The 23,591-nt window shown below is 45.5% G+C and overlaps 1 protein-coding gene across 6 annotated transcripts in view; it reads left to right on the forward strand.

Annotated features, from left to right (window-relative positions):
• LOC122806350 (cellular tumor antigen p53-like) overlaps positions 1–23,591 on the forward strand; it is a 361,899-nt gene that overhangs the window by 124,017 nt on the left and 214,291 nt on the right. For all 6 annotated transcript variants that reach the window (XM_044076688.1, XM_044076691.1, XM_044076692.1 and 3 more), the window contains 2 exons: positions 3,291–3,477; positions 5,773–5,885. In XM_044076688.1, coding sequence (XP_043932623.1) covers positions 3,291–3,477; positions 5,773–5,885 — 300 coding nt within the window. The remainder of the gene's footprint in view (positions 1–3,290; positions 3,478–5,772; positions 5,886–23,591) is intronic.

Below are 23,591 nucleotides of genomic sequence, written 5' to 3' on the forward strand. Positions count from 1 at the left end.
ATGTCCTATTTATTTCAGTGCTGAGGTTCAAGTCTCTCGAGCTCGTAGCTCGATGGGATTTGGATTTTCTGAGGTGCAGCATGTCCATTAATTCCGGGTTGGACATGGCTTTATACGTCAGGCACAGATCGCCTGTGAGCAGGTGGTATGCCACTGAGTAGAGCTGGAGTTTCTTTAACCGGGCAGCATATGGCATCTGTTTGAGCCCTTTGATCCTCTTGGTGAGGTACTTTTGGGGTCTTTCCAGTTGCTGCAGGTGTCTGGTAAGGTACATCCCAAAAGGGGCATTATACTCAATTATAGACTTGATGGATGAGTAAAGAGGCACGATGACCTCCCCTGATCTAGATGTGAATCCCTTCATGATTAGGTGGGCTATATAAAATGTTTTTCTAACCACTTCGGCCACGTGGTTGTCAAATGAGAGATTGCTATCAACTTGGGTCCCCAGGTACCTAATTACTACTTCTGTACTTAATGGATTACCACCTATGTGGTAATTTGTGGGCACTGCCAAAGGGGATGACTATACACTTGTTGGCGTTTAGCTTGAGGTCATGGCTCTGACACTAGTCTGTTTCTATGAGGCCCTTTTGGAGGATGCTTGTGTCGGCTGGAGAGTCGATTATGGCGCCCAGTTTGCAGTCATCTGCGAACTTGGTCAGCCACGGTCCTTCCGTGTTGGCCTGTACCTCCAAGAAATATATACCGAACGAGAGGTCCCAGGACTGAGCCTTGTGGGTCGCCACTTGTAACTGGTTTGGAGTCTGACATGGCTCCAGCAATTCTAACCATGTGGGTTCTGTCCTTGAGCCAGTTTGCAACCCATCTAGTGACATAGGGGTTTATATGTAAGCTGGTGAGCTTATCTATAATGCCCGGGTGGGGTATTGTATCGAAGGCTTTTGCGAGGTCCAGGTAGGCTGTGTGGACCACCTTCCCCTCGTCAATGGCCTTTGTGACTGTTTCAAAGAAATCGACAAGGTTTAAGAGGCAGGATCTGCCCTTAAAGCCGAACTGGGTAGGATCCATTGTCTGTAGGTTCCCCAATACCTTTATTTATGAGGTCCATGATGATCCTTTCCATAGCTTTGCAGACCAAGCTAGTCAGGCTTATGGGGCGATAGTTTCCAGGATCCGTTGAGGCACCACCTTTGTGGAGAGGGACCACTGTTGCTGTACGCCACTCTTTAGGTACATATCCTGTAGTAAGGCTGAGATTGAACAGTAGTTTTAATTGGGAAAAAACACGTACCTGTGAGCTACCACATAGGTGGCAGTACACTAAACACCAAAAGTGTGACAAGTACAGTGAGACAATGACCTCCTTTTTTCTGGATGAAAAGCCCTTAGTAATGAGGGGTGCAACGTAGAAAGGTTTTCCAACATGTGACTATCAAAGGTGAGACCACTGTCCACCTGTGTCCCTAGGTCTCTTTTATCACACTTTTGATGATTAGTGTACTGTCACCTATGTGGTAGCTCACAGGTACGTGTTTTTTCCCAAAGGGGACAATTATACATTTTTTGTCATTTAGCTTGAGCCCATGGCTCTGGCACCAGGCATATGTTTTGGTAAGGCCCTTTTGTAATATATCTACATCATTTAGGGATTCAGTAATTGCTCCCAGCTTGCAGTCATCTGTGAACTTTGTAAGCCAGAGTCCTTAGTGTTGGCCTGTACTTCAGAGAAGTAGATGCCAAACAAGAGTGATCCCAGGACAGAACTCTGCGGTACACCACTTGTCATTTGTCTGGAGCTGGATTTGAAGTCCGCTACTTCTACAGTGTATGTTCTGTCGGTAAGCCAGTTTGCAACCCATCGAGTGATGTAGGGATTAATGCCCAGCTTATTAAATTTATCTATGATTCCAGAGTTGGGAAATAGTGTCAAAAGCCTTGGCGAGGTCCAAGTAGGCTGTGTGAACTACTTTACCCTCATCCACAGCTCTGGAGACTGATTCGAAGAAGTCAATCAGGTTCAGGAGGCAAGATCGGCCCTTCACGAACCCAAATTGGGTGGGGTCCAGTGTTTGAAGGTTGTCAGTGTCTTTGTAAGTTCCATGATAATACGTTCTATGGCCTTGTAGATTAGGCTCGTCAGACTGATGGGACGGTAGTTCCCGGGATCCAAAGTGGATCCCCCCCTTGTGGAGTGGGATGACTGTAGCTGTGCGCCACTCTGTGGGCACGAAGCCTGAGGTGAGGCTATGATTAAACATGACACACAGGTGAGGTGCCAGTTCATTTTGTAGTTCATGCAGTGCACAGCCCGGGATGTCGTCTGGTCCCATGGATGCTGTATTCTTGGCTTTGGAGAGTGCGTTTTTTACCCGAGTGGCTGTGATTACCGGAATTTGGCATTCTTTCGGTATTGGATTCAGTGCCAACTTCACCCCCCTTTCACCCCCTAAAGGGACAATCCATCTGCCAGGATATTGGCAATATCCTTGGGATCAGTACATCTAGTGCCATTCTGCTGTAGCTTAGAGCAGATCTGAATATTGCCATTTAGAGTCTTAACATAGCTATAGAATGCCTTGTGGTTGTCTTTAGAATCTTTGGCAGTTTTGTTTTCGTAACTAGCTTTGGAAGATTTTATGATTGTCCATGATTGAGGGTGGGTTTTAAATGAGTACTGCCCCTAACTGCACGTTGGGTGTGGTGTATTGTTGGCTGCTGTACTTTTATATGCAAAACTAAACTTTTTGTACAACTCGTCTGTCTGCACCATGGGTTTTTGGACCACTGCTTTTATTTTGCTTGATTACATTTGTAGAGTGATAGTAGTAGAGAGCTGGAATCATGTTTATCTGAGTTAGCTCTGATATGAAAGAGCTCGATTCCTCAGACTAAAGGTTTGCCCTTCAGGGCACAGTTGCTCAACATCAAATCCTTTAGCTAGATTAAGATTTTATTTTGATATTTGGAAGATGACAGAGGTTCTCCTGTTCGATTCTCGGCTGGAGTGCCTTCTGTGTGGAGTTTGCATGCCCCCCCCCCCCCTGCAGTCGAGTGGCCTCCGAAAGACATGCGTGAATGGGCATGCCTTCGCTGAAGGTTGGGTGTCGGGCTGGCAACTCGGCACCATAAAAATCGACTGCCAATCATTAGCGGACCGGAGTTCTGCTGTGGCGGCCCCTAACCGAGAAAAGCCGTAAAGACAAGCAGACAGTAGAATGTAATGTATCACACTGCTTTGTTTTTGTATTGTTAGTAGCTGTAAAAGTCTCTTGTTTGTAATTCGCACCCTCTTCCTATTTTGACACACTTCTGTTTTATCTTTACAGTACTCGCCTACGCTCAACAAACTGTACTGTCAGCTGGCAAAGACCTGTCCAGTCCAGATAAAGGTTGAGTCCACCCCTGAAGTAGGGGCAATTATACGTGCCACTGCTGTCTACAAAAAGTCTGAGCACGTGGCTGATGTGGTGAAGCGTTGTCCACACCATGAACGCAGCACAGAACATAAAGATGGTAAGGAAGGAAGTTATCCAAGTTCTGACCTGTTGCTAATAATTAGCTGCATTTCTGTTGTGTGTAATAGAGAGGGCTAATGTGGGCTAATGTAGGTCAAGTGGAAGAAGGAAAAGAGAAGGCCAGTGCATCTGCTTAGCAGTATGAATTTTAGTGGTTACAGCAACAAAAGTGGACTGCATACCTGCATGAGGAAATCTGTAGTGGTAGGTGATTGGAGGTGGAGGAGTCTGTACAAAGAGAGGTACAAGTGTGATAAACTAGGTCAGGGCAGTAAAAGCACAAGTTCAGAAGGAAATGTCAGCAGTCAGGAAGTGGGGTAAAGTTGTTTTTTTGTAAGTTATCTTTTAGACAGGCCTAGCCATGCATTCTAAGGTTGAGTAGTATGTGGTACTGCATGTATCTGTCATCTTTGGTCAGTGTGCCATACTGGAAGTGAGTTTAAGTCGTAAAACCTTTGAATAGATACCATGATAACAGTAATTGAGGTGGGAGATGAACTAGTTATACTGAGAGAGGATAAAACGGGCACAGGACCTCTCCAGTGGTCCAAAAGTATATGGCCAATGTGCTGATACATCTCCTTTATGGACATCTTCAGAAGCTCAGTGGCAATTGCAGAAGTGAAATGGCTGAAAGGCGCTTTTTGTATGGGGTGCAGGAAGACTTTAGGGAAATCTAGGACAATAAGCACAGGGAAACGCAGAGAAAGTATTGAGGGAAAGGCTGACTGCTTTCTTTAGTATATGGCAGTTTCCAGGATTTAAAAAAAAAAATGAGAAGCTGACCGTGGAATACTAGTACCTTCATTTCAGGATCTTTGAATTGATCCCATACAGACAGTTACAAGGACGGCTAGCAGGACCACTGATGTAGAGCTGGAGTACATCATAGTTGTATGGTAAGACGCACGGTTTTGGTAAGAGGTGCATTGTGTGGAAAAAAGTGCCACAGATGTGTCTGATTGGGCTATTACTCTTCACTTTGTTCATTTGACATGTATCTTGGGGAAAGGAAGACATGGCTCACCCTTGTTGCATACTTCAAAAAGTCTGGAGTTGCACTGGCGTGTGTTGGAAAATTGAGCGACCAGCCTTAAGGAAGGGCATGAAGAGGTTGTCCAAACTGGACAGAAAAAAATGAGACTCTGTACACAAATGGAGACTGTTGCACATTTGGACCACAGTAACATTAGTGTGGACGGTCTCCTGGGGAAGTGGATCTGCTGGCAGAATAGCTTTTAACAGGACTTGCAAATGTTCATCACAAAGATTGACCTGCTAGGACCAGAGCCAGTGCTGAGATATATTCCAGTAATGCAGTCTCCAGAATAATGCTGTCATGCTCCCCTGTACTATGCCTTAGCCAGGTCGCATAGCCTAGCACCTACCTATGAATCTATGACATTGGGCCAAGGGCCTGCGTAAGCCTAGCCAACAAGGTTCCCTGCCATATATTGTATGCTGTCCCGCAGGTCATATAGTGCCCTTGCCTTCTTTGGTCTACAGTACTGTATACTGTTCTGTAGGCTGTACAAGGCAAGGACAGTAGGTTGATGGAATAAGTCCAGAGAAAAACCTCAAGAAGGGTGGTGGTGGAGGAGGAAGTCTATGGCTAGAAAGTAATCTGACATTTTTCATGCTGGAGACCAGGGGATGTAATGTAGGTGTACAAAATTATGTTGAAGGGCTGTTTGGCTTTATTCTCTACCAGGACATTGAGTATGGTCCACAAACAGCAGATTATAGCCAATATTTACTGGAGGAAGTCTGATCCTACAGTAAAGACACATACACACAGGGGAGGGCATGTGTATCGTATACATACAATGCTCCAGGTGAAAACTGAACTTGTAAACAAAGGGATTTCAGATTGCAGTACAAACTGTATCACCGCTATGCTGCCCCAAATCAAATGTGCATTTTATTGCCATTAGGAATTTGTTTACCAAATATTAATCTGTGTAGGTCAACACAGGTTACAGTGGATTGGAGTGAGGCTTCTGATGTTTCAAAGCGTGCAAATCGAAAAAGCAGTAAAGGTGAAATAAATGCTTGCAGAGGCAAATATAATGTTATGTATGGAAGTTTTGGGTTATAGCTTTCTCTCATTGTCATGGTTTCAGGGCTGTCTGTATTATGATGGAAATACACTAATGTCACCGTTTGCATGAGAGTGCAGTAATGTTTCTGTTCATTTTATACAAAAGTAAGTACTGCAACAGTAGGCAGAATTAGTTAAAAGGAAAAGAGGTGTTTTGTTTCAAGATGAGTTTTTTTTTTTTTTTATTTGCAGGTCTTGTCCCACCTAGCCACCTGATTCGTGTGGAGGGCAATTCACAGGCTCAGTACCTGGAAGATTCCAACACCAGGCGTCAGAGTGTCATTGTGCCTTATGAGAAACCACAGGTAACATGTTACAGACTGAGTAGCAGAGAAGTAATACTTTTTCTTCCAGAAAAGTGCAGGAACTCTCTTAGCTTTTTCTTGGAATACTGCCAGTGAGGTAGTGAAAAGGTGGTACGGAGAGACTGCCTTTTAGGTGGCCACAGTGTGCTGGATCGTAAGAACGGAATGTCAGCTGTGAGGATTTGTGCTTCTGACGGATTCAGTTTATTGGTTAACAGAAAGAGCTGATTATTTTATTTATTTTTACTGTTTTCGCCATGTTTCTTGTTTCAGTTTTTGGGATGGAAACTTGAGTGCGTCAACTGGATGGCAGCAGAAGGCACTCCCCACCTATTCTGTACATGTAAAACATTGGGAAGTAAGAAATAGTGTTGCCATAAAATGCAGAACACATCTTTGAAGATGAAGAGTAGGTAGTAAAGATTTGCCGTATACAGAAGTGTGGAAAAGCAGATGTCCTTCAAGGATGCATCTGCAGTCTTTACAAATGGGTTGTCCTGTCGTCAGGCAGCCCTTCGGTCGGCCGGATTCCAAAGTCTGGGTCTGGCTTCGGCTGGTGTCGCACTTCACCCGACGTCATTGCGGCAGTTATTCGGGTATAAAGGCATCAGCCGACGCCATTTTCCTCAGTCTTTCTTGCCGTGGCTCAAGCAGAAGCTGTTCGCAAGTGCCGGTCGGTCAGATCCAGAGATTACTACTACCAAATACTACTTCGAAGACTTCTATAAAGCTAAGTACCCCGTTGGGGACTCTTTCTTGCCTCAGCCGATGTCAGAGAAAGTTAATAACTGTTTATCTTGTGGGAAACAAATACCTCAAAGATTTCCACTCCTATTGCATACATTGTTTAGGCCCAGACCACGACGTAGCATCTTGTCTAGCTTGTGCTTCTTTTAACCGGCGGACGCTTAGACGTCGATCGGACTTTGCTGAACAGATTTTCGGCTCCGATTTTGCCTACATTATGCCGTCGGATCCTCCGACTACGCAAATAACTAAGAAACGCAAAGAAAAGGACCGACACTCGCGGTCCGCGGTTTCGGCCGAAACCGCGGTTAAGCAAACCACGAGTGTCTCTGTTTCGGCCGAAGCCGAGCAAGCGGTTCTTTCTTCAGCCAATAACTTGCCTTCTACCGAGGCCTCTTCTAACCTGGTAGAAACGGCTTCTGAAATCCAACCTTCTGTTGCGGTTTCACAGGATTTATCAGACACCATCCCCCTGGATACTTCTACCCCTGCACGTGGAGTTGCTAGGCCTCCTCCAGCTATGTCTATTAAGGCCTTTGCCAGGGCTAAAGCAGCCAAAGCATCAAAACCTGTGCCTGCCAAGCCCCCCTCTCACAGGCCCAGCACCAGCTCCCATATGCTTTCTTTGGCTGAGGATCTCATCTCTTTAATTCGTGGAGCCCAGCCTCATCCAGACAGGGCCTCTCTCCCTCCTCCAGAAAGAGGCCTAGAGCAGAGCCCCTGAGCCAGTATCCACAGATGATTCCTCTGATGACACAGAACATACAGACCCTCCTGAGGCTTCTTATACTCCTTACGAAGACTCTGATGCTGAGGAGTCCATCCCTTCAGCCTCTCCTCCTGAGGAATTTTCCTTTGGGGGAACTTTGCATGCTATGAGGGAACAATTTCAGTGGCAGGGCCAAGATTTCTCAGACTCTAGAAAAAGGCTTAGGACCTTTCTACATTTGCCACAGCATAGGCCTTTAGCTATACCTCCAGTTCTTTCTGTTGTTGATGATGCATTTAATGATGCTTGCACTGCTCCTGATACTTTACCTCCGGCTCCTGCTAAGCCCGATAGGTACTACAGGGTCCCGGACACTCATCACCACTTATATAAGGCTCCTTTTGCAGATCCATTTGCAGATCCAGAGACTATCTCCCAGGGTCCAAAAGCTGTAGCAGCTACTTCTTCTAAAAACCCCCTCCCCTCTGAAAGGGAATCCAGGTCCTTAGAGAGATGGGGTAAAAAAGTTTACACCTCTGCTACTTTGTCAGCTAGAGCTTTGAACTGCCAATTTCATATGATTCAATATCAAGAGTTTATGCTTGACCAGTTGACTAAAAAGCTGTCCTCTGAAGAATCTTTAGATAAAAAGTATGTTCAAGAAATGGTACATAACATACAGCAGGTTAGTAACCATTCTTTAAAATGTGGCTATGATGCACTGGAGGCTTCCTTTAGATCAGACATGACTGGCACAGTTATCAGGAGGCATGCATGGTTGAAAGAACAGGCATTACCAGACCACGTCAAATCTAAGCTTTTGGATGCACCTATGGACAAGGTCAATTTATTTGGTTCCCCTGCACAGCAGGTACTAAAACAGATGGAAGAGAAAGCAAAATCTGTGCAAACAGTGAAAGATTTCTTGCAAGTTCAACCTCCAAGGTTTAGCAGGAACTGGCCCTCCAAGAATTGGTCCTTTCCAGACCCCCTCTAAGGCACAAAGAGGCAGGAATAGGCGCTCTAGAGGCAGAAACCAATCCAGGGGTGCCTACAGGGGTCGCCAGTGGCAGGGTAACAACCAACGAGGCATGGATACAGCCACCACCACTACAACAACTCAATCACAGTGACTTGGTGGTGGTACCGCCTACCAGGGAACAACTAGAAGCACCTTTAGGCGGAAAGCTAACCTTATTTTCAAGAAACTGGCACTGCATTACAAGAGAAAAATGGATATTGCAAACTATAGACCAAGGTTACAGATTCCATTTCCATACTCTACCAGGAAAGAGAGGAATGCCGAACTTACCACCTACTCAAAGGACAGAAGCTCTAAAACAAATATCTCAATTATTAAAAATGAGAGCTGTGGAAAAGGTACCATCTATGGAGCAAGGGAAGGGATTTTACTCCAGACTCTTCCTGGTACCAAGAAAAGAAAACAAATGGAGGCCTATTCTAGATCTGTCCGCTTTAAACACATTCCTCATTGTTCCAAAATTCAAAATGCTGACCCTACAGCAGCTTCTTCCCATGCTGGGCAAGGAGTCTTGGCTGGTAACTCTAGATCTCAAGGAGGCATACCTGCACGTCCCCATAAGACCAATTTGCAGAAGATACCTCAGATTTCTTGCAGGATCAGAGCATTATCAATTCTCAGCATTGCCCTTTGGCTTATCTACTGCGCCCAGAGTGTTCACGAAATGCCTGGCATCAGTAATCGCTCATTGCAGACTTCAGGGGATTCAAATCTATCCCTACCTGGATGACTGCCTGATTCAAGCGGACAACAAAAACAAACTAACAGAAGACTTACAAAGAGTCATCTACCTGCTGCAAGCCCTGGGATATACAGTCAATACAAAAAAGTCAAGGCTGATTCCATCCCAAAGAATAACCTTTCTGGGTGCAGAACGGGACACATCAAACCAAATGGCATTTCCAACTACAGAAAAGAAAGAGCAACTTCCTCTCTACTTCTTGGCATTAACAAAGCAGAACCAATTAACTGCAAGAAAAGTGCTACAAGCTCTAGGCTTCATGGCATCCTGCATAATACTGGTCCCTCATGCCAGGCTGCATATGAGAAAGCTACAGTGGTACCTAAAGAAATTGTGGTCCCAGCACCAGCACAGCCTAGAAACCAAAATTCCAATGATCCCATGCCTGAAGCAAGAGTTCCTATGGTGGGCTCAGGCCTGCCAATCAAACACAGGATTGCCCTTCTGCAAAAGTCAACCAAGACAAACCATCACGACAGATGCCTCAGACCTCGGTTGGGGGGCACACATGATGGGCAAGTGCATTCAAGGCCTATGGACTCAAGACCAGCTGTATCTGCACATAAATCTAAAAGAAATGATGGCAGTAAAATTGGCAATCCAGGCATTCAGACCTTTTCTCCAAAAAGGCCAGTTGATAAGGACAGAGGCCAGTTGATGATAAGGACAGACAACACCACAGTTATGTGGTACATCAACAAACAGGGAGGCACACACTCATACCCTCTATGCCGGCTGGCACTGGACCTATGGGATGTGGCTCTGAGCTACAACATTCAGTTACAGGCAATTTATGTACCAGGGAAGGAAAACATTCTAGCAGACATATTAAGCAGAACTACAACAGATGCCCACGAATGGATGCTGCATCCGGACATCTTCAAAACCATCACAAGAGAATGGGGATTACCACAAATAGACTTGTTTGCATCCCCATTCAATCACCAGTTGAAGAAATTCTGCACAAGGACTTACCACCCACTTGCTTGGAAGGTGGACTCCTATCTTTCAGTTGGAAAAGCCTGACAGCATACGCCTTCCCACCACTTCCTTTGATGCACATGGTGCTTCTGAAGATCAAAGAGGAACGTCCGAGGATCATTCTGATAGCCCCAGACTGGCCAAGACAACATTGGTATCCACTGCTGAGGAGCATGTCCCGGGAACAAATATGGACACTGCCCCTGATCCCATTACTGCTAACACAGAACAACTACAACATCCTGCATCCAAACCTAAAAACTCTGCAGCTAACTGCCTGGAACATTACATAACAGCAATTAACCCAAATTTATCCCAAAGGGTTAAAGACATAATCCTGGAGGCTCGTAGACCTTCAACAAGAAAGAATTATGCAGCAAAATGGAAAAGATATCTCATCTGGAGTACTGCAAAGGGGCATGATGTGACACTGGTGAACATAGCCAACATCCTGGAGTACTTGGCGGACCTCTTCCATACAGGCCTGTCCTACTCTTCCATCAAGATACATGCATCAGCTATTTCAGCAGAATACAGCTTGGATCCTCCTGTCTTCTCGCATCCTCTGCTCAGACAGTTTCTGAGAGGAATTAAAAATGTGAAACCTCCCAGGAAACCTCCATTGCCAGCATGGGACTTGAACTTTGTGCTAGAAAAACTGACTCTTCCTCCTTTCGAACCAGCAGCAACAGCAGAATTACAATACTTATCCTGGAAGACTGCCTTCCTGCTGGCAATAACTTCAGCAAGAAGGGTCTCTGTACTACAGGCATTAATGGCAGTGCAACCCTTCCTAATCTTCCATCAAGATAGAGTGTCCATGAGAACAAATCCTACATTTATGCCTAAGGTGGTATCCAGAGTATCTTTAAATCAGGCTATCCACCTTCCTACATTCTTCCCCAACCCACAGAACAGGGGAGAAAGGCTCTTACATACCTTGGATGTACACAGACAATTACGCTACTACCTGGACAGGACAAAAAACAATAGAAAAACTGACCAGCTTCTGGTAGCATATGCAACAGGAAAGGAAGGAAAACCAATTTCTAAACAGACAATCTCCAAATGGATAGGAAATTGCATTAGATTTTGTTACTTCTACCATGGAAAGAAAACTCCAGAGAACATCAGGCCTCACTCCACAAGGGCTACAGCCACTACCACAGCTTTCTTACGAGGAGTGGCTACCAAGGACATTAGAGGCTGCTACTTGGACCTCCGTGCATACATTTGCCAAGCATTATAACTTACCTCTATACTCCAGATCCCGTGCTGGTTTTGCCACTGCTGTTTTGCAAGGGATCCTAACTACACCATAATCTCTTCTCATTTCCTCCTCCCCTAGTTTAGCTATGGTATTCTACCCATTTAAAGACTGCAGATGCATCCTTGAAGGACATAGTACAGTTTTGTACCTACCATAAATGTAGATGTCCGAGAGGAATGCATCTGCAGTCAGGATTACCCACCCTCCTTCCCCCTCTGAGGTACTCCTAGGGTATTTGCCAATCTTCAGCTAGCTTGGGGGGGATCTATTATGGTGTATTTGTTTGTATATATGTACATACATGCTTATTTATGTGTTTGCTCTCTACTATTTGGAAACTTTGGCATTTATCCAAATTTAGCCATCCAAGAGGGCACCTGGCATCTGGGGCAAGAAACAGAGGAAAATGGCGTCGGCTGATGCCTTTATACCCGAATAACTGCCGCAATGACGTCGGGTGAAGTGCGACACCAGCCGAAGCCAGACCCAGACTTTGGAATCCGGCCGACCGAAGGGCTGCCTGACGACAGGACAACCCATTTGTAAAGACTGCAGATGCATTCCTCTCGGACATCTACATTTATGGTAGGTACAAAACTGTACTTTGTCAAATACCAGTTTTAGTTGTAGTATTTGTATGAGTAGCCACTAAATACAAAGAACCTAGGTTGTTTGCTCAGCTGCCTGCCTGTTTTCTCCCAGTACAAACAAAAAAGATGCACGCACCATATACACAAGAACGTGTGTATGATGATATGCACACACTTATATGTACATACATTTATATATAAACATATATAATATAAATCTGTAGTGCACCCATGTACATCAACATTGTATATAATTTGTGTGCATGCATGATTTTTTTTATATAATTTATGCTTGTATTATAAATGTAGTATGTCAGGTCTTTTAGTCTATACATCTGTACATGGACTTGTACTTTTTTTGTTTTAGTCCTACTTTAGCAGCTTGTTTTTTTTTTCTCCTTCTACTCCTGTTCTTCTAATGTGGTGGAAAGCTATCTGCTATTAAAATGATTCAGCTGTCAGTGCTCTTGCATTGATATTGCCTCTTCCTTTTTCCCCTGCTTAAGAAGCAAATTTGCCTCCTGGCATGGACACTAACTATAGCTGGAACTGGCTTCTGGGGTAGAAGTGCTTCTGGACATAGACTTGCATACTACCCTAATCAAGTACAGTATGTTTGTTGTGATACTGGTGTACTGTGGTCCTGCTGAGCAGTTTGAACTCTGGGTAAGAGGAGTGAGGTAAACTGTATATATCTTTTTTTTAATTATGGCTGTAGATATGTGCAGGTTTGTGTTTTGCTATTTATTGTGGGGGTAGATTCATGTAAATATGTGTATTGTGTTCGGCAACCTGTTAAAAGTCGATAGGCATGGCAGTTTGAATGAGCTACCAGTAGTTGAAATGTGACTTGATTTGGATTGTACAATGCTGTTTAAGTAGAATTTGAGGAAGGGTACCTGTAATGCACAAGCAGAGTTTGTGGAAATCTGAACAGTGCACAAGAATACTTAGTCGGTGCGCTCATTGTTCTCTCTAGGATGTTTTGACAACCCGAGTGTACGTCTTTGTTTACTAGCTGTGATTCAGAAATTAGGAGAGTGGCCTTTTTTAAACTTGCGTTTTGGTTTGCAGCATTTATTTGAGGGTGGCTGCCTTTTCCAGGATATCTAATGATTATATGTTTACAGAAAGGTGTTTTGTTCATTTGCTTTACTTTCATTTTCAGTTCCCTACAAGTAGAACATTTCTGGGTGTTAGATTGTGTAGCTGTATAAAAGTGTGTTAGCTTAGATATTATGTGATCTTGATTTTTACCTCCTAGACTGGAAATGGTTTATGTACTATGCTTAAGTTTTATTGTCCAGGTATCATGCAGCCTGCTGTGAATAGCTTTTCATGACAGACATTTCACTTGAATTTTTTGCCTTTCAGTGCAGCAGTAGGGTGCAGTTTGCCAAAAAGAAGTTGGTAAGCTACCACTAAGTAGGGCAAGTTGCCGGAGTGGTAAAAGCTTACAGTGAAAGTTATTGGCACAGCTGCATTAATAGACACTGCTTTTGCTTGACAGTCTCCCACTGAATGTGAGAATCACCAAACTCCTCTCACTGACTATGATCGATTAGCTGCAGCTTGTGCAACACAGTGTAATACAAAGGTATTGCCTCCCTTTGTCCCCACAGTTCCTTCATTATTTGTAAAATAAAGTGTTCGGGGAAAGAAAACGTGTCAGTGAAATGAATTCAGTGACTTGCACATTCACAAAAAAATCTCATAGCCAGTAAAAGTTTACTCAGTGGGTGTAATGTCGATGATAAATTTTGTGTGGCCATCTAATTTCCTTGTGTGTGCATGTGACAGTTGATTATATGTTAATGTTGTAGTAATAGTTTCTTGTGGAAAATGTGAAATCAGAAGTTAGGGCAGTGTTGCTCTGCTCTCCGGTGCAGAGGGCTGAAGGCCTGACTGTAGTCCACATCACTCGGGATCGATTACTGGCACAAGAAGCTGCACAAACTGTGAAGGGATGGTTGAGAGATGCACAACTTGCATCAGCATGGTTGCCCAGGAGGGAGGGTGGGTTTTGGTGGCTCCTCCCTGTGTTGGGACCACGTGCTCCAGGGGTGTGGTAAAGGACACCCCCTGAGAACATTCCCCAAAGGGGAGATATGGGTAGGTTTACCTAAGCCACTGTGATATCCCTTGTAGAGGCATGTAAAGACATAGCCATGGCTCCTTATCAGGGATATAGGAAGTTCATCTGCAGTGAAGCTGAGCCACATCAGGGAGTGGGGTTATTTCCCGTCATAAAGTGCCCTAATGCGTACCAGGATGACTGCTCCACAATTGATCCTGTCCTCGTAGAGAACAAATGGCAGAGAACAGCATTCCTCCATGGATCAAATGGGCCTGTCAGTCACAGGGGGCCTGTCAGTCACAGGGAGATGATGGCAAGCAGTAGGGAACCAAAAAAGTGAAAATTAAAAAAAAGTTGGAAACTCTGCCGGTAGTCTGGACACCAGACCAGTCTTAGACTCCTAGGTGAGTACTAGGCCATTTCTTTGTAGCCTATTTTAAGTATAGTAATTTGGTATTAAAATTACCCTGTCCTTTTTTTCCAAGAACTATATCTCTATGCTGACCATAAGATTTCTGGAGTAAAGCCATAGAGAATTAATGGGGGACCCTGTTGTGGTATACAGCTTTTAGGTGCTGCCCCTGTCTATTAGTGGTACAGGGGCAGCCCTGGGGTGAATTTGCTATTGTCCATCCATAAATCCATGTTGCGCCTGACTAGGGACAGAGATGAGCTTTGATGTGAGAGTGTTCAATCTCGCCGTTTGTTCTTACACCTGGGTTCGGAGCCGATCCTCGGCTCCGTGTCGGCCGCTTGGCAAAGCTCTGCATCGAGAAGAAGCTCGAGACCAACCTAACTCCCACAATCCACCTCTGACTTTACCTCAGATCTAGTTTGCCGCTGCAACGTTCGCATCATTTTTGATGAGCTCGGACCACCTCAAAGCTAAGATAATTTTTTCTTATATATTTTTGGATAAAAACTTCTCTTTTTCTCTTTAAAAGTTGTTGTGTGTGTGTGTGAGTAGTGTGTCGAGGGCTTCTTGGGTTCGTATATATAAATTTATATACTTTTCTTAGAGTTACTTCCCTTGGGGCCTACCCCACCCTTTAACTTTATATACAGGATTTGACTACAGGATTTGACTTTATCTTACAGGATTTGACCTTTATTACTGGATTGGACATTTTGTACTGGCTATTTCACTGTTTTACTTGGATTTGACTTTTTGTAACATGTCTGAAAAAGCTAAACCAGGCTTCAAACGGTGCCAATGTGGACAGAAAATGTCTGTCACTGATAATCATAGTTCCTGCATCTACTGTCTTGGCCCTCTCCATCTGCAGGAAGACTGCTCCATCTGCCATTCTTTCAGTGGAAGGGTCATGACAGATAGGCGCAGGAAACTTATGGATAGGGGCCTTTTGAAGCCTGCATTCCAAGAGGCTCTGGATGCATCGGACCAGACATCTAAATCCTCGAAGGAATCTAAGACGTCTGAGCCCATGTCATCGGCTCCGAGCTCTTCATTTAAAGTTCGATCACCGGTTCCACAGACTTCGGGGCCGAGTGTTGAACTTTTGTCAGTTACCGAGCCTCGAGTCTTGGAACCGGTGATGAAGCTTCCTCCTCCTGTACTTTTGAGGTCGGCTCAGTCTTCGATTCCTTCGACGCGTTCTTCCAGGCCCCTCTCCGACACCGATGTAGACCGCGTGGTGCAGAAATTGATGGAGAATACGGCCTTGTCCAAGCTCATCTCGGTCTCCTCCCAGTTCGATGGCCTTCCCTTATCTCCACCTGTTCCTCCTCCGAGACCTATCCAGTCTTCGGAGCCGTGAGAGGCTGATCTGATTATTGTGGAGCCCTCTGTGCCGGAACCGTCTTTTTCTTTGTCGGCACCGTTCACCTCGACTCCGTCGGACCCAGCACCGGAGTCTCGGAGCCGAAGATCCATCCTTGGATCGGGGACTGAGTCGGACCGATGTTTCGGTTCCGACTCTCCCTCTCGGAGCCTCGGCTCGGATCGACTCTGCTCCGTCCTCTGGTTCGATGCCATCTGTGCCTGTCTCGGGGATTCCTCCGATTTCTTCGGAACCTGGGGATACCTCGACTCGGGACCCGGGGGCCTTCGACCTCATGAGGAAGGTGTTGTCTACTCAGACAACCACTTCAGCAGAAACAGCTTCTCCTTCCCATAAAGGCCCGTTGTCCTCCTCTGCACCCACGGCTACATCTAAGCGTCGAGCACCAGTGTCTCAGCCACCCCTAGAGGGTGCCCCCTCTTCGGAGGCTTCATCGGATGCCCCCCTCCCCGAAGAAGTTCCGAGGAAAAGATTGTGTAAGAGGAGACACTTGGATTCTCCACAAGAATCCTTGACATCGGACACTGACTTGGATGAGTCAGAAGGGTCCCCAAAATCACCCTCAGAGGATGTCTCCTTTTCTGACATCCTGGAGATCCTAAAACAGAGAGGTGATTGGCAAGCCCTACCCCCTTCTGAGGATGAGTCAGTCTTGCTGAAGGCATTCGGTGCTCGCCCTTCCTCCTCCTGGGTCACTCCGCCCTTCGATGAATTGATGGAATTGATTGCTCGGAGGGCGTGGGAGACACCTGACACGGTGGAGCCAGTCCCTAGAAAGCCTAATAAGTATATTACTGCACCCCAAGACAAGGCTTATCTAACAAAGGGAGTTCCAGTGGACGCTATGGTGGTGGCAGCTGCCACGAAAAAGGAGATGTCTGAATCTTCCTCATCTGTCCATCCGCCTAATAGAGATTCTAGGACCATGGACAGGTATGGGAAGCGCATTTTTAGTTCAGCGGCTTTTTCCATGCGATCCCTGAACTATTTGACCCATTTCACATGGTTACAGAGGGATCTAATCAAAGAGTTGGGAGATACCCTCCAGGGTACTACAGATGCTGCTGTCTCGGAGAAAGTTACAGCACATCTCAATACCCTCACATCTATTGCAAACTCGTCCATGAGGCTGATCTCATATGCAGCCGAAGGGTCGAGTAGGGCAGCGGCTTCAGCGATTGCTCTTCGTAGACAATCCTGGATGCGCTTATGTTCCTTTGCGGAAGCCTTCAAGTCTTCCTTTACCAACGCCCCATTTGATGGTGCCACTCTTTGGCCCCAAAGTAAAGGAAACCCTTACCCGGTGTGAGCAAGAGGGAAAGACTCTGTCTGCTGTCGGAGTCCGTTTTTCCACCCCATCCAGACCGTACCCCAAAGGGCAACGTGGTGGAAAAATGTGGTTTCGAAAACCCCAAGGCTCTTTCCCAGGCACACAGGGTGATGCCCCCTCTAGAGGCAGAGTGGGGGGCAGAGGTGGAAGAAGTCGCCCTGGCGGCAGAGGGGGTCCGCAAAACCAAGGTGACAGGGATACACTCCCTGGGAAACCTTTCCAGCACTCCTGAGAGGAGGCCCGACTGTCCTGCTCTGGAGGCAGTCGGGGGTCACTTAGCTTTATACCCTCAGGCCTGGCAAAGTCTTACATCAGACAATTGGGTAAAAAGCATTGTTACCAGATGTTACAAAATTCCCTTCCTATTGCCCCCAATTCCGCAGAAAAGACTCCCAGATGTACCGCCCCATGTGCGAGGCCCTGCAGCTATAGAAATTTCAAAGCTGCTAGAAAAAAGAGTCATCCAACCAGTCCCAGCGGACCAAAGAGAATTCGGAACTTACTCAAAGTTCTTTTTAGTTCCAAAAAAGACAGGGGGCTGGAGGCCAATTCTGGACCTAAGCAAACTCAATACCTTCATCAAGAAAGAAAAGTTCCGGATGGTCACGCTTCAATCGATCCTTCCATTCTTACGGAAGGACGACTGGATGTGCTCGATAGATCTAAAGGACGTGTACTACCACATCAAAATGGCCAGGGCGTCCAGGGATCACTTGCGCTTCCGGCTGGGAGCCAGTCACTTTCAGTTTCGAGCCCTGCCCTTTGGTCTGACTTCAGCCCCCAGGGTTTTCACCAAATGTATGGCAGTGGTAGCGTCTCACTTGAGATGCCTGGGATTCCAGGTGTTTCCGTATCTGGACGACTGGCTCCTTCCTGCCACCACCGAGCGTCGACTGATTCAGGCCAGGGATTACACACTACAGCTCTGTGTTCATCTCGGAATTTCCGTAAATTTCGAAAAATCTTTACTACAGCCATCACAGCATATCTCATTCATAGGAGCAGAATTGGATACGCGTTGCTCAGTCCAAAGGCTTCCTCCAGAAAGAATAGCCTCCCTACAAAACCACATAGCTCTTCTAGTATCCAAAAAATCCCCAGCAAAACTGGTTCTGAAGGTTTTGGGTCTCATGGCAGCTTCTCTCATTGCGATACCCTTGGGAAGACTGCACATGAGAGTTCTTCAATGGCTACTGTTTGCACAATGGTCGTTCCAACAGTTACCTCTGACGCACGAAATTCACATCACAAACATATGCAAATCGCATCTGGCTTGGTGGCTTCAGACTTGCAATCTTTCCAGCAGAAGACCATTTGTGCTACCCACGCCGACGGCTACGGTGACCACGGACGCTTCCCTGATAGGGTGGGGGGGCATCTTTCAGGGACAGACGGTCCAAAGCGAATGGTCCAATTTGGAGTACAAGCTGCACATCAATGTTCTAGAGTTGAGGGCAGTGTTTCTAGCGTTGCAACACTTTTTTATCCCCTTCTTCCTCTAGGGACCATTGCAGTTCAGTCGGACAACATGTCCGTAGTCTGGTACATAAATAAACAAGGGGGAACCAAGTCTTATCAACTATGCAGAGAGGCCATGAGAATCTGGCAATGGGCGGAGTCCACGGGTCGCTTTCTGATAGCAACGCACATCCCGGGGTTATCCAACGTCATAGCGGACAGGTTAAGCAGAGCCATCCTGTTACCTCACGAGTGGTCCCTCAAACAATCAATTGCGAAGGAAATTTTTCGCAAGTGGGGCCAGCCTTCCTGCGATCTGTTTGCGTCTCCAATGAACGCCAAATGCAGAAGCTATTTTGCCCTGTTACCCCCTCCAGGGGAAGTTCCCAGGGACGCTCTGGTTCACGATTGGCCCCCGGGTCTCCTATACGCCTTTCCTCCTGTTCCCCTGATTGCAAAATTTCTACAGAAAGCCAGCAACCTGCAAAGGACAATTATCCTCATTGCCCCATTCTGGCCTCGTCAAATCTGGTTTCCCTTTCTGCTGGCACACCGAATTCGGGAACCCTGGATCCTGGACCCAGAGCCGGATCTGCTGACCCACTCGTCAGGGGCTCCCCACCCGTCGCTTCTCTCCCTCAAACTAGCAGCTTGGCTGCTCCGCTTCCCTTCTTAGCCAGGTCTGATCTTCTATCCCCTGCAGTTCAAAATATCCTAGTGGCTTCTCATAAAGCTTCCACTACAAAGATTTACACTAGTAAATGGAAGCATTTTGTGCACTGGGCAACTACACAACAATTGGATCCCGTAATAGCTCCCCTGAATAAGGTCTTGGAGTTTTTAACCGAACTGTTCCACCAAGGGGCTTCTCCTGCCACTTTGAGAGTGCAATTGGCTGCCATTTCAAACTTTCATGTGGGAGAAAGTGGGGCTCCTATTATGGCCCACAGACTTTGTAAGGCCTTTCTAAAAGGATCTTTCCATATTAGACCACCAGTTAGAAGTCCTACTTCACCTTGGAACTTGAACCTTCTTTTATCACAGCTGATGCTACCACCTTTTGAACCAGCCTCTTCCTGTCCTTTGAAATTTTTGTCATGGAAGACCCTTTTTCTGGTGGCTATCTCATCGGCCAGGCGGGTATCGGAGCTTCAATCTCTTTCAGTTAAACACCCTTATTTGATCTTTCACCCTGACAAGAGTATCTCTTCGCACTAATGCATCCTTTCTTCCCAAAGTTTGCTCCGTTAATAATATTAATCGGTCCATTGAACTCCCCACCTTTTTCAGAAACCACTCCAATAAGTTGGAATATATGTTACACAAGTTAGATGTTCATAGACAACTCAGATTTTACTTGGATAGAGCAAAGGACCACAGAAAAACAGACCAGCTCTTTATAGCCTTTGCAGACACCAAGAAGGGTATGGCAGTTACGAAACGAACCCTTTCCAAATGGCTTTCCGATTGTATTATTTTTGTTTATACTGCCTCTGAGCAAACTTTACCTGTCAAGCCCAAAGGGCACTCTACAAGATCAGTATCTACATCCCTGGCTCATGCAGCCCGCCTACCGTTAGACACTATTTGTGCGGCTGCCACTTAGTCTAAACCACATACATTCATTACTCATTACAAAGTAGACAGGATTTCTAAGGACAGGGCAACCTTTGGTTCCACTGTGCTCAGGAACGTTCTCCCGTGAGTTCCTCAGGAACATGGAGCTAGGGACGCTACCCAGGTGTAAGAACAAACGGCGAGATTGAACACTCTCACATATAGAAGTTATGTCCTTACCATAACGTTCCATGTGGAGTGTTCATCTCGCCTCTGTTCTTACATTCCCACCCTCCCACCCTCAGGAAGAACGTCCAGTTTAGGTGTCTGGTTTGGTTCTCCTGCTTCTGCCTTGAGCAGTTTTTCAGCTATGTTTGTTCTTGTTGGCATGAATGTGTTATACTCTCTTCTGTTGACTTCTGGTTTGCTTGCAAGCTAGATCTGAGGTAAAGGCAGAGGTGGATTGTGGGAGTTAGGTTGGTCTCGAGCTTCTTCTCGATGCAGAGCTTTGCCAAGCGGCCGACACGGAGCCGAGGATTGGCTCCGAACCCAGGTGTAAGAACAAAGGCGAGATGAACACTCCACATGGAACGTTATGGTAAGGACATAACTTCTATTTTTATGCGGAGGCCAAGTCTGTTCAAGAGTAGTAGTATACATCGAGAAATGTACCTGTTCCTCCAAACCATTCAGTATGTATTAAAAGAAAAACTTTGAGCCCCTGGATTGAGTTATTCATTGTAACATTTGACTTGCGTGTGCAGCATTAGTATTTGGTCATAGGATGCTTTATATGCCAGACACAGCTCCCCTCTGTAAGAGATCAAGTATAGTGACAGCTTTAAGGCAGTTTATGTAGGACAAATGTTTTAGGCCCTATATTCTCCTGTTTGTGAAGAACCTTCGAGTGTTTAAATTGTTGCATAGGCTTTAACAGATGCATGCCAAAGGGGGCATTATACTCTTGGTTTCGACGAGATGAGGGCTGAGTAAAGGACAGGGACAAACCCGTACCTCTGCTTATAAGCTACGCAGTAATGAAAGATTGATTTAGGGGGCAAGGGTGTCTGAAAGTACTGGGAGGTAGCTGAGTTCTGTTTTAAGGATGCATGGGCGGCACTATCATTTAGCAGAACTAGTTAGATTGGGTAGGTTACTGAAATTTTGAGGGAGCTCATTAGATTCCTTAGGCAAGGGAGGGAGTAGTATCTTAAGTATGCTTTACTGCAGTTCAGAGTTTGTCAGCTGTGTTGGCACAGATTAGTTTGGCTGCTGATTTACACTAGTTGTAGTATGTTAGATTTACAAGGTTTCTTAGATAAACAGCTGTAGTGCACTCAGCCCACTTTAGTGCAGTAGTGGTGTGCTCAGCTTTTTTTCTTCTCTTTGATGAACACTCTGGAATGCATGGAGGACAGCAATATCAAAGCTGCTCTTTTCTCCCTGTAACACATGTCTCGAGTCTTGCACAAAAGACCCCCTGTGAACCCACCTCAATCCAGGTTATATGAGAGAAGATAGGAAATTTAATCAAATAGAGCCAAACGCTCAAGTCAGTGGAGCTCTGTAACTCCACTTGCAGCAAATTACAGTTCTGTCACTCCTGTTAAACTAAATTGCAAGACTAGATCCCAAGTGGGATAGAATTTCAGGAAGCTGGAATTCTTATTCAAGAGGACAGAGAAACACTAACTAACTAATGTAACAAATGGGCAACTAATGTATTAACAAGAGGCTGGGAAAAATAAAATATATGCAACAAAAAATGAAAAGTTACAGTTTCTAGGACTGTGTAAGCTTCCTCCCCTCATCTGGGGTAACTCTTCACCTGGGGTATGACAGCATAATTGATTTGTACCTTCAGTTCTTTCTTATTACATTTGGTTGATGCCAGTCAGACTGTTATGTTATTTACTTTGGCATTGTGCTATGGCTTTGTTTTTTAACAGTTTGCCTTTTTTGCTGGGTATTAATCAGTGTACATTCAAATGAACAGTATGTAATCCAAGAAGAGGTTTCTTAGTATGAGATGAATGCCATGGAAGGATTTTCATTACTTGGAATGTGTGGGCATTGTTTCGGGCCCTGCTGTGATGTGTGTTATATGTGATATCTGTCCCATATTTAATAGAAAGTCTAGTGGGAGAAGGGAGTTGGCATTCCAGTAGTAATTGGATGAAAAGATAATTTTTTCCATCATCAGTCAAGCTATTGTGTCTGCTGAGCAACAGACTTTGTAGACGTTTGTCCTAAAAAGAAACGATATATTGAAAAGAAGTGGTCCCACAAATCGAAGTGTCTGGAGACTGCTGAGCTGCCAAGTACGTTCAGTCTGCCAAAGTCTGAGGGCATTAGCATGTCGACACCATTTACATCCCTGGACTTGCTATGTCTTAGTCATTTACACCTATGATGATCAAATTAATTGACTGTTTAGATGCGACTGTTTTTAGAAGTGTTGATGTTCTTCGTGTTTCACTGTTGCAGCCATTACATTTGGGTAATCCTACTGGCAGGTTGCCCTCAGCCGGTCTGAATTCCAAAGTCTTGGGTCCTGCGTCAGCTGCTGTCGCCCCTTCCCTGACATCAGGTCGTCAGGGGTATAAAAGAAGCAGCCAACGCCATTTTCTTCAGTCTTTCTTGCCGTGCGGTGCCCGAAGCAGAAGCAGTTCGCAAGTGCCGGTCGGCCGACTCCTGAGATTTTTGTATTTTGAGTTTCAGATCCAAAGTCTTCAATAAAGCTAAGTACCCCGTTGGGGAAACTTTTTTCTTTTTTTCTTGCTCCAGACTGATGTCAGAAAAAGTTAGTAATTGTATTTCTTGTGGAAAGCAAATACCTCGTAAGGATTTTCATTCTTATTGTATTCCTTGCCTAGGCCCTGATCACAATGTTACTGGTTGTCGGTTTTGTGCTAGATTTAACCAACGCACTATTAAGCGTCAGTATGATTTTGCTTTAAACTTTTTTGGACGCCGGTTTAATTATCCTGAAATGTCGTCGGATAGCCATCCAACTCCCGGAGTTTACAAAAACATAAAGAAAAACAACCGAGGCCCAAAACTGATGAAGCTTTTTCTAAGCCAGTCACCGGTTCGCCGGTTCTCAGTGAGGTGCTTTCGCAACCCCTGATGCCCGCTACTTTGCAGACCGCTACCAACTCCCATGTGGAGTCGGCCATGCCGCTGGATACTCAAGTTATTGGAGCCTCGGATGCTAATCCCTCAGATGGGTCCAGAGCCGCTGAGCAGGCACCGGCTTCTGAGGGTGTATTCAGACCTAAACATCCTTACATTAAAACGACTTCAGCATCAAAGACTAAAGCACCTTCTAAAGCAAGGAAACTATCTCAAGAGCCACGTGGACAGGCCTCTGTGCCCAAAAAAACAGATGCTCAAAATGG

The sequence above is a fragment of the Protopterus annectens genome, chromosome 7.part0 (assembly GCF_019279795.1).
Source record: "Protopterus annectens isolate FY-2018-M chromosome 7.part0, PAN1.0, whole genome shotgun sequence".
NCBI lineage: Eukaryota > Metazoa > Chordata > Ceratodontiformes > Protopteridae > Protopterus > Protopterus annectens.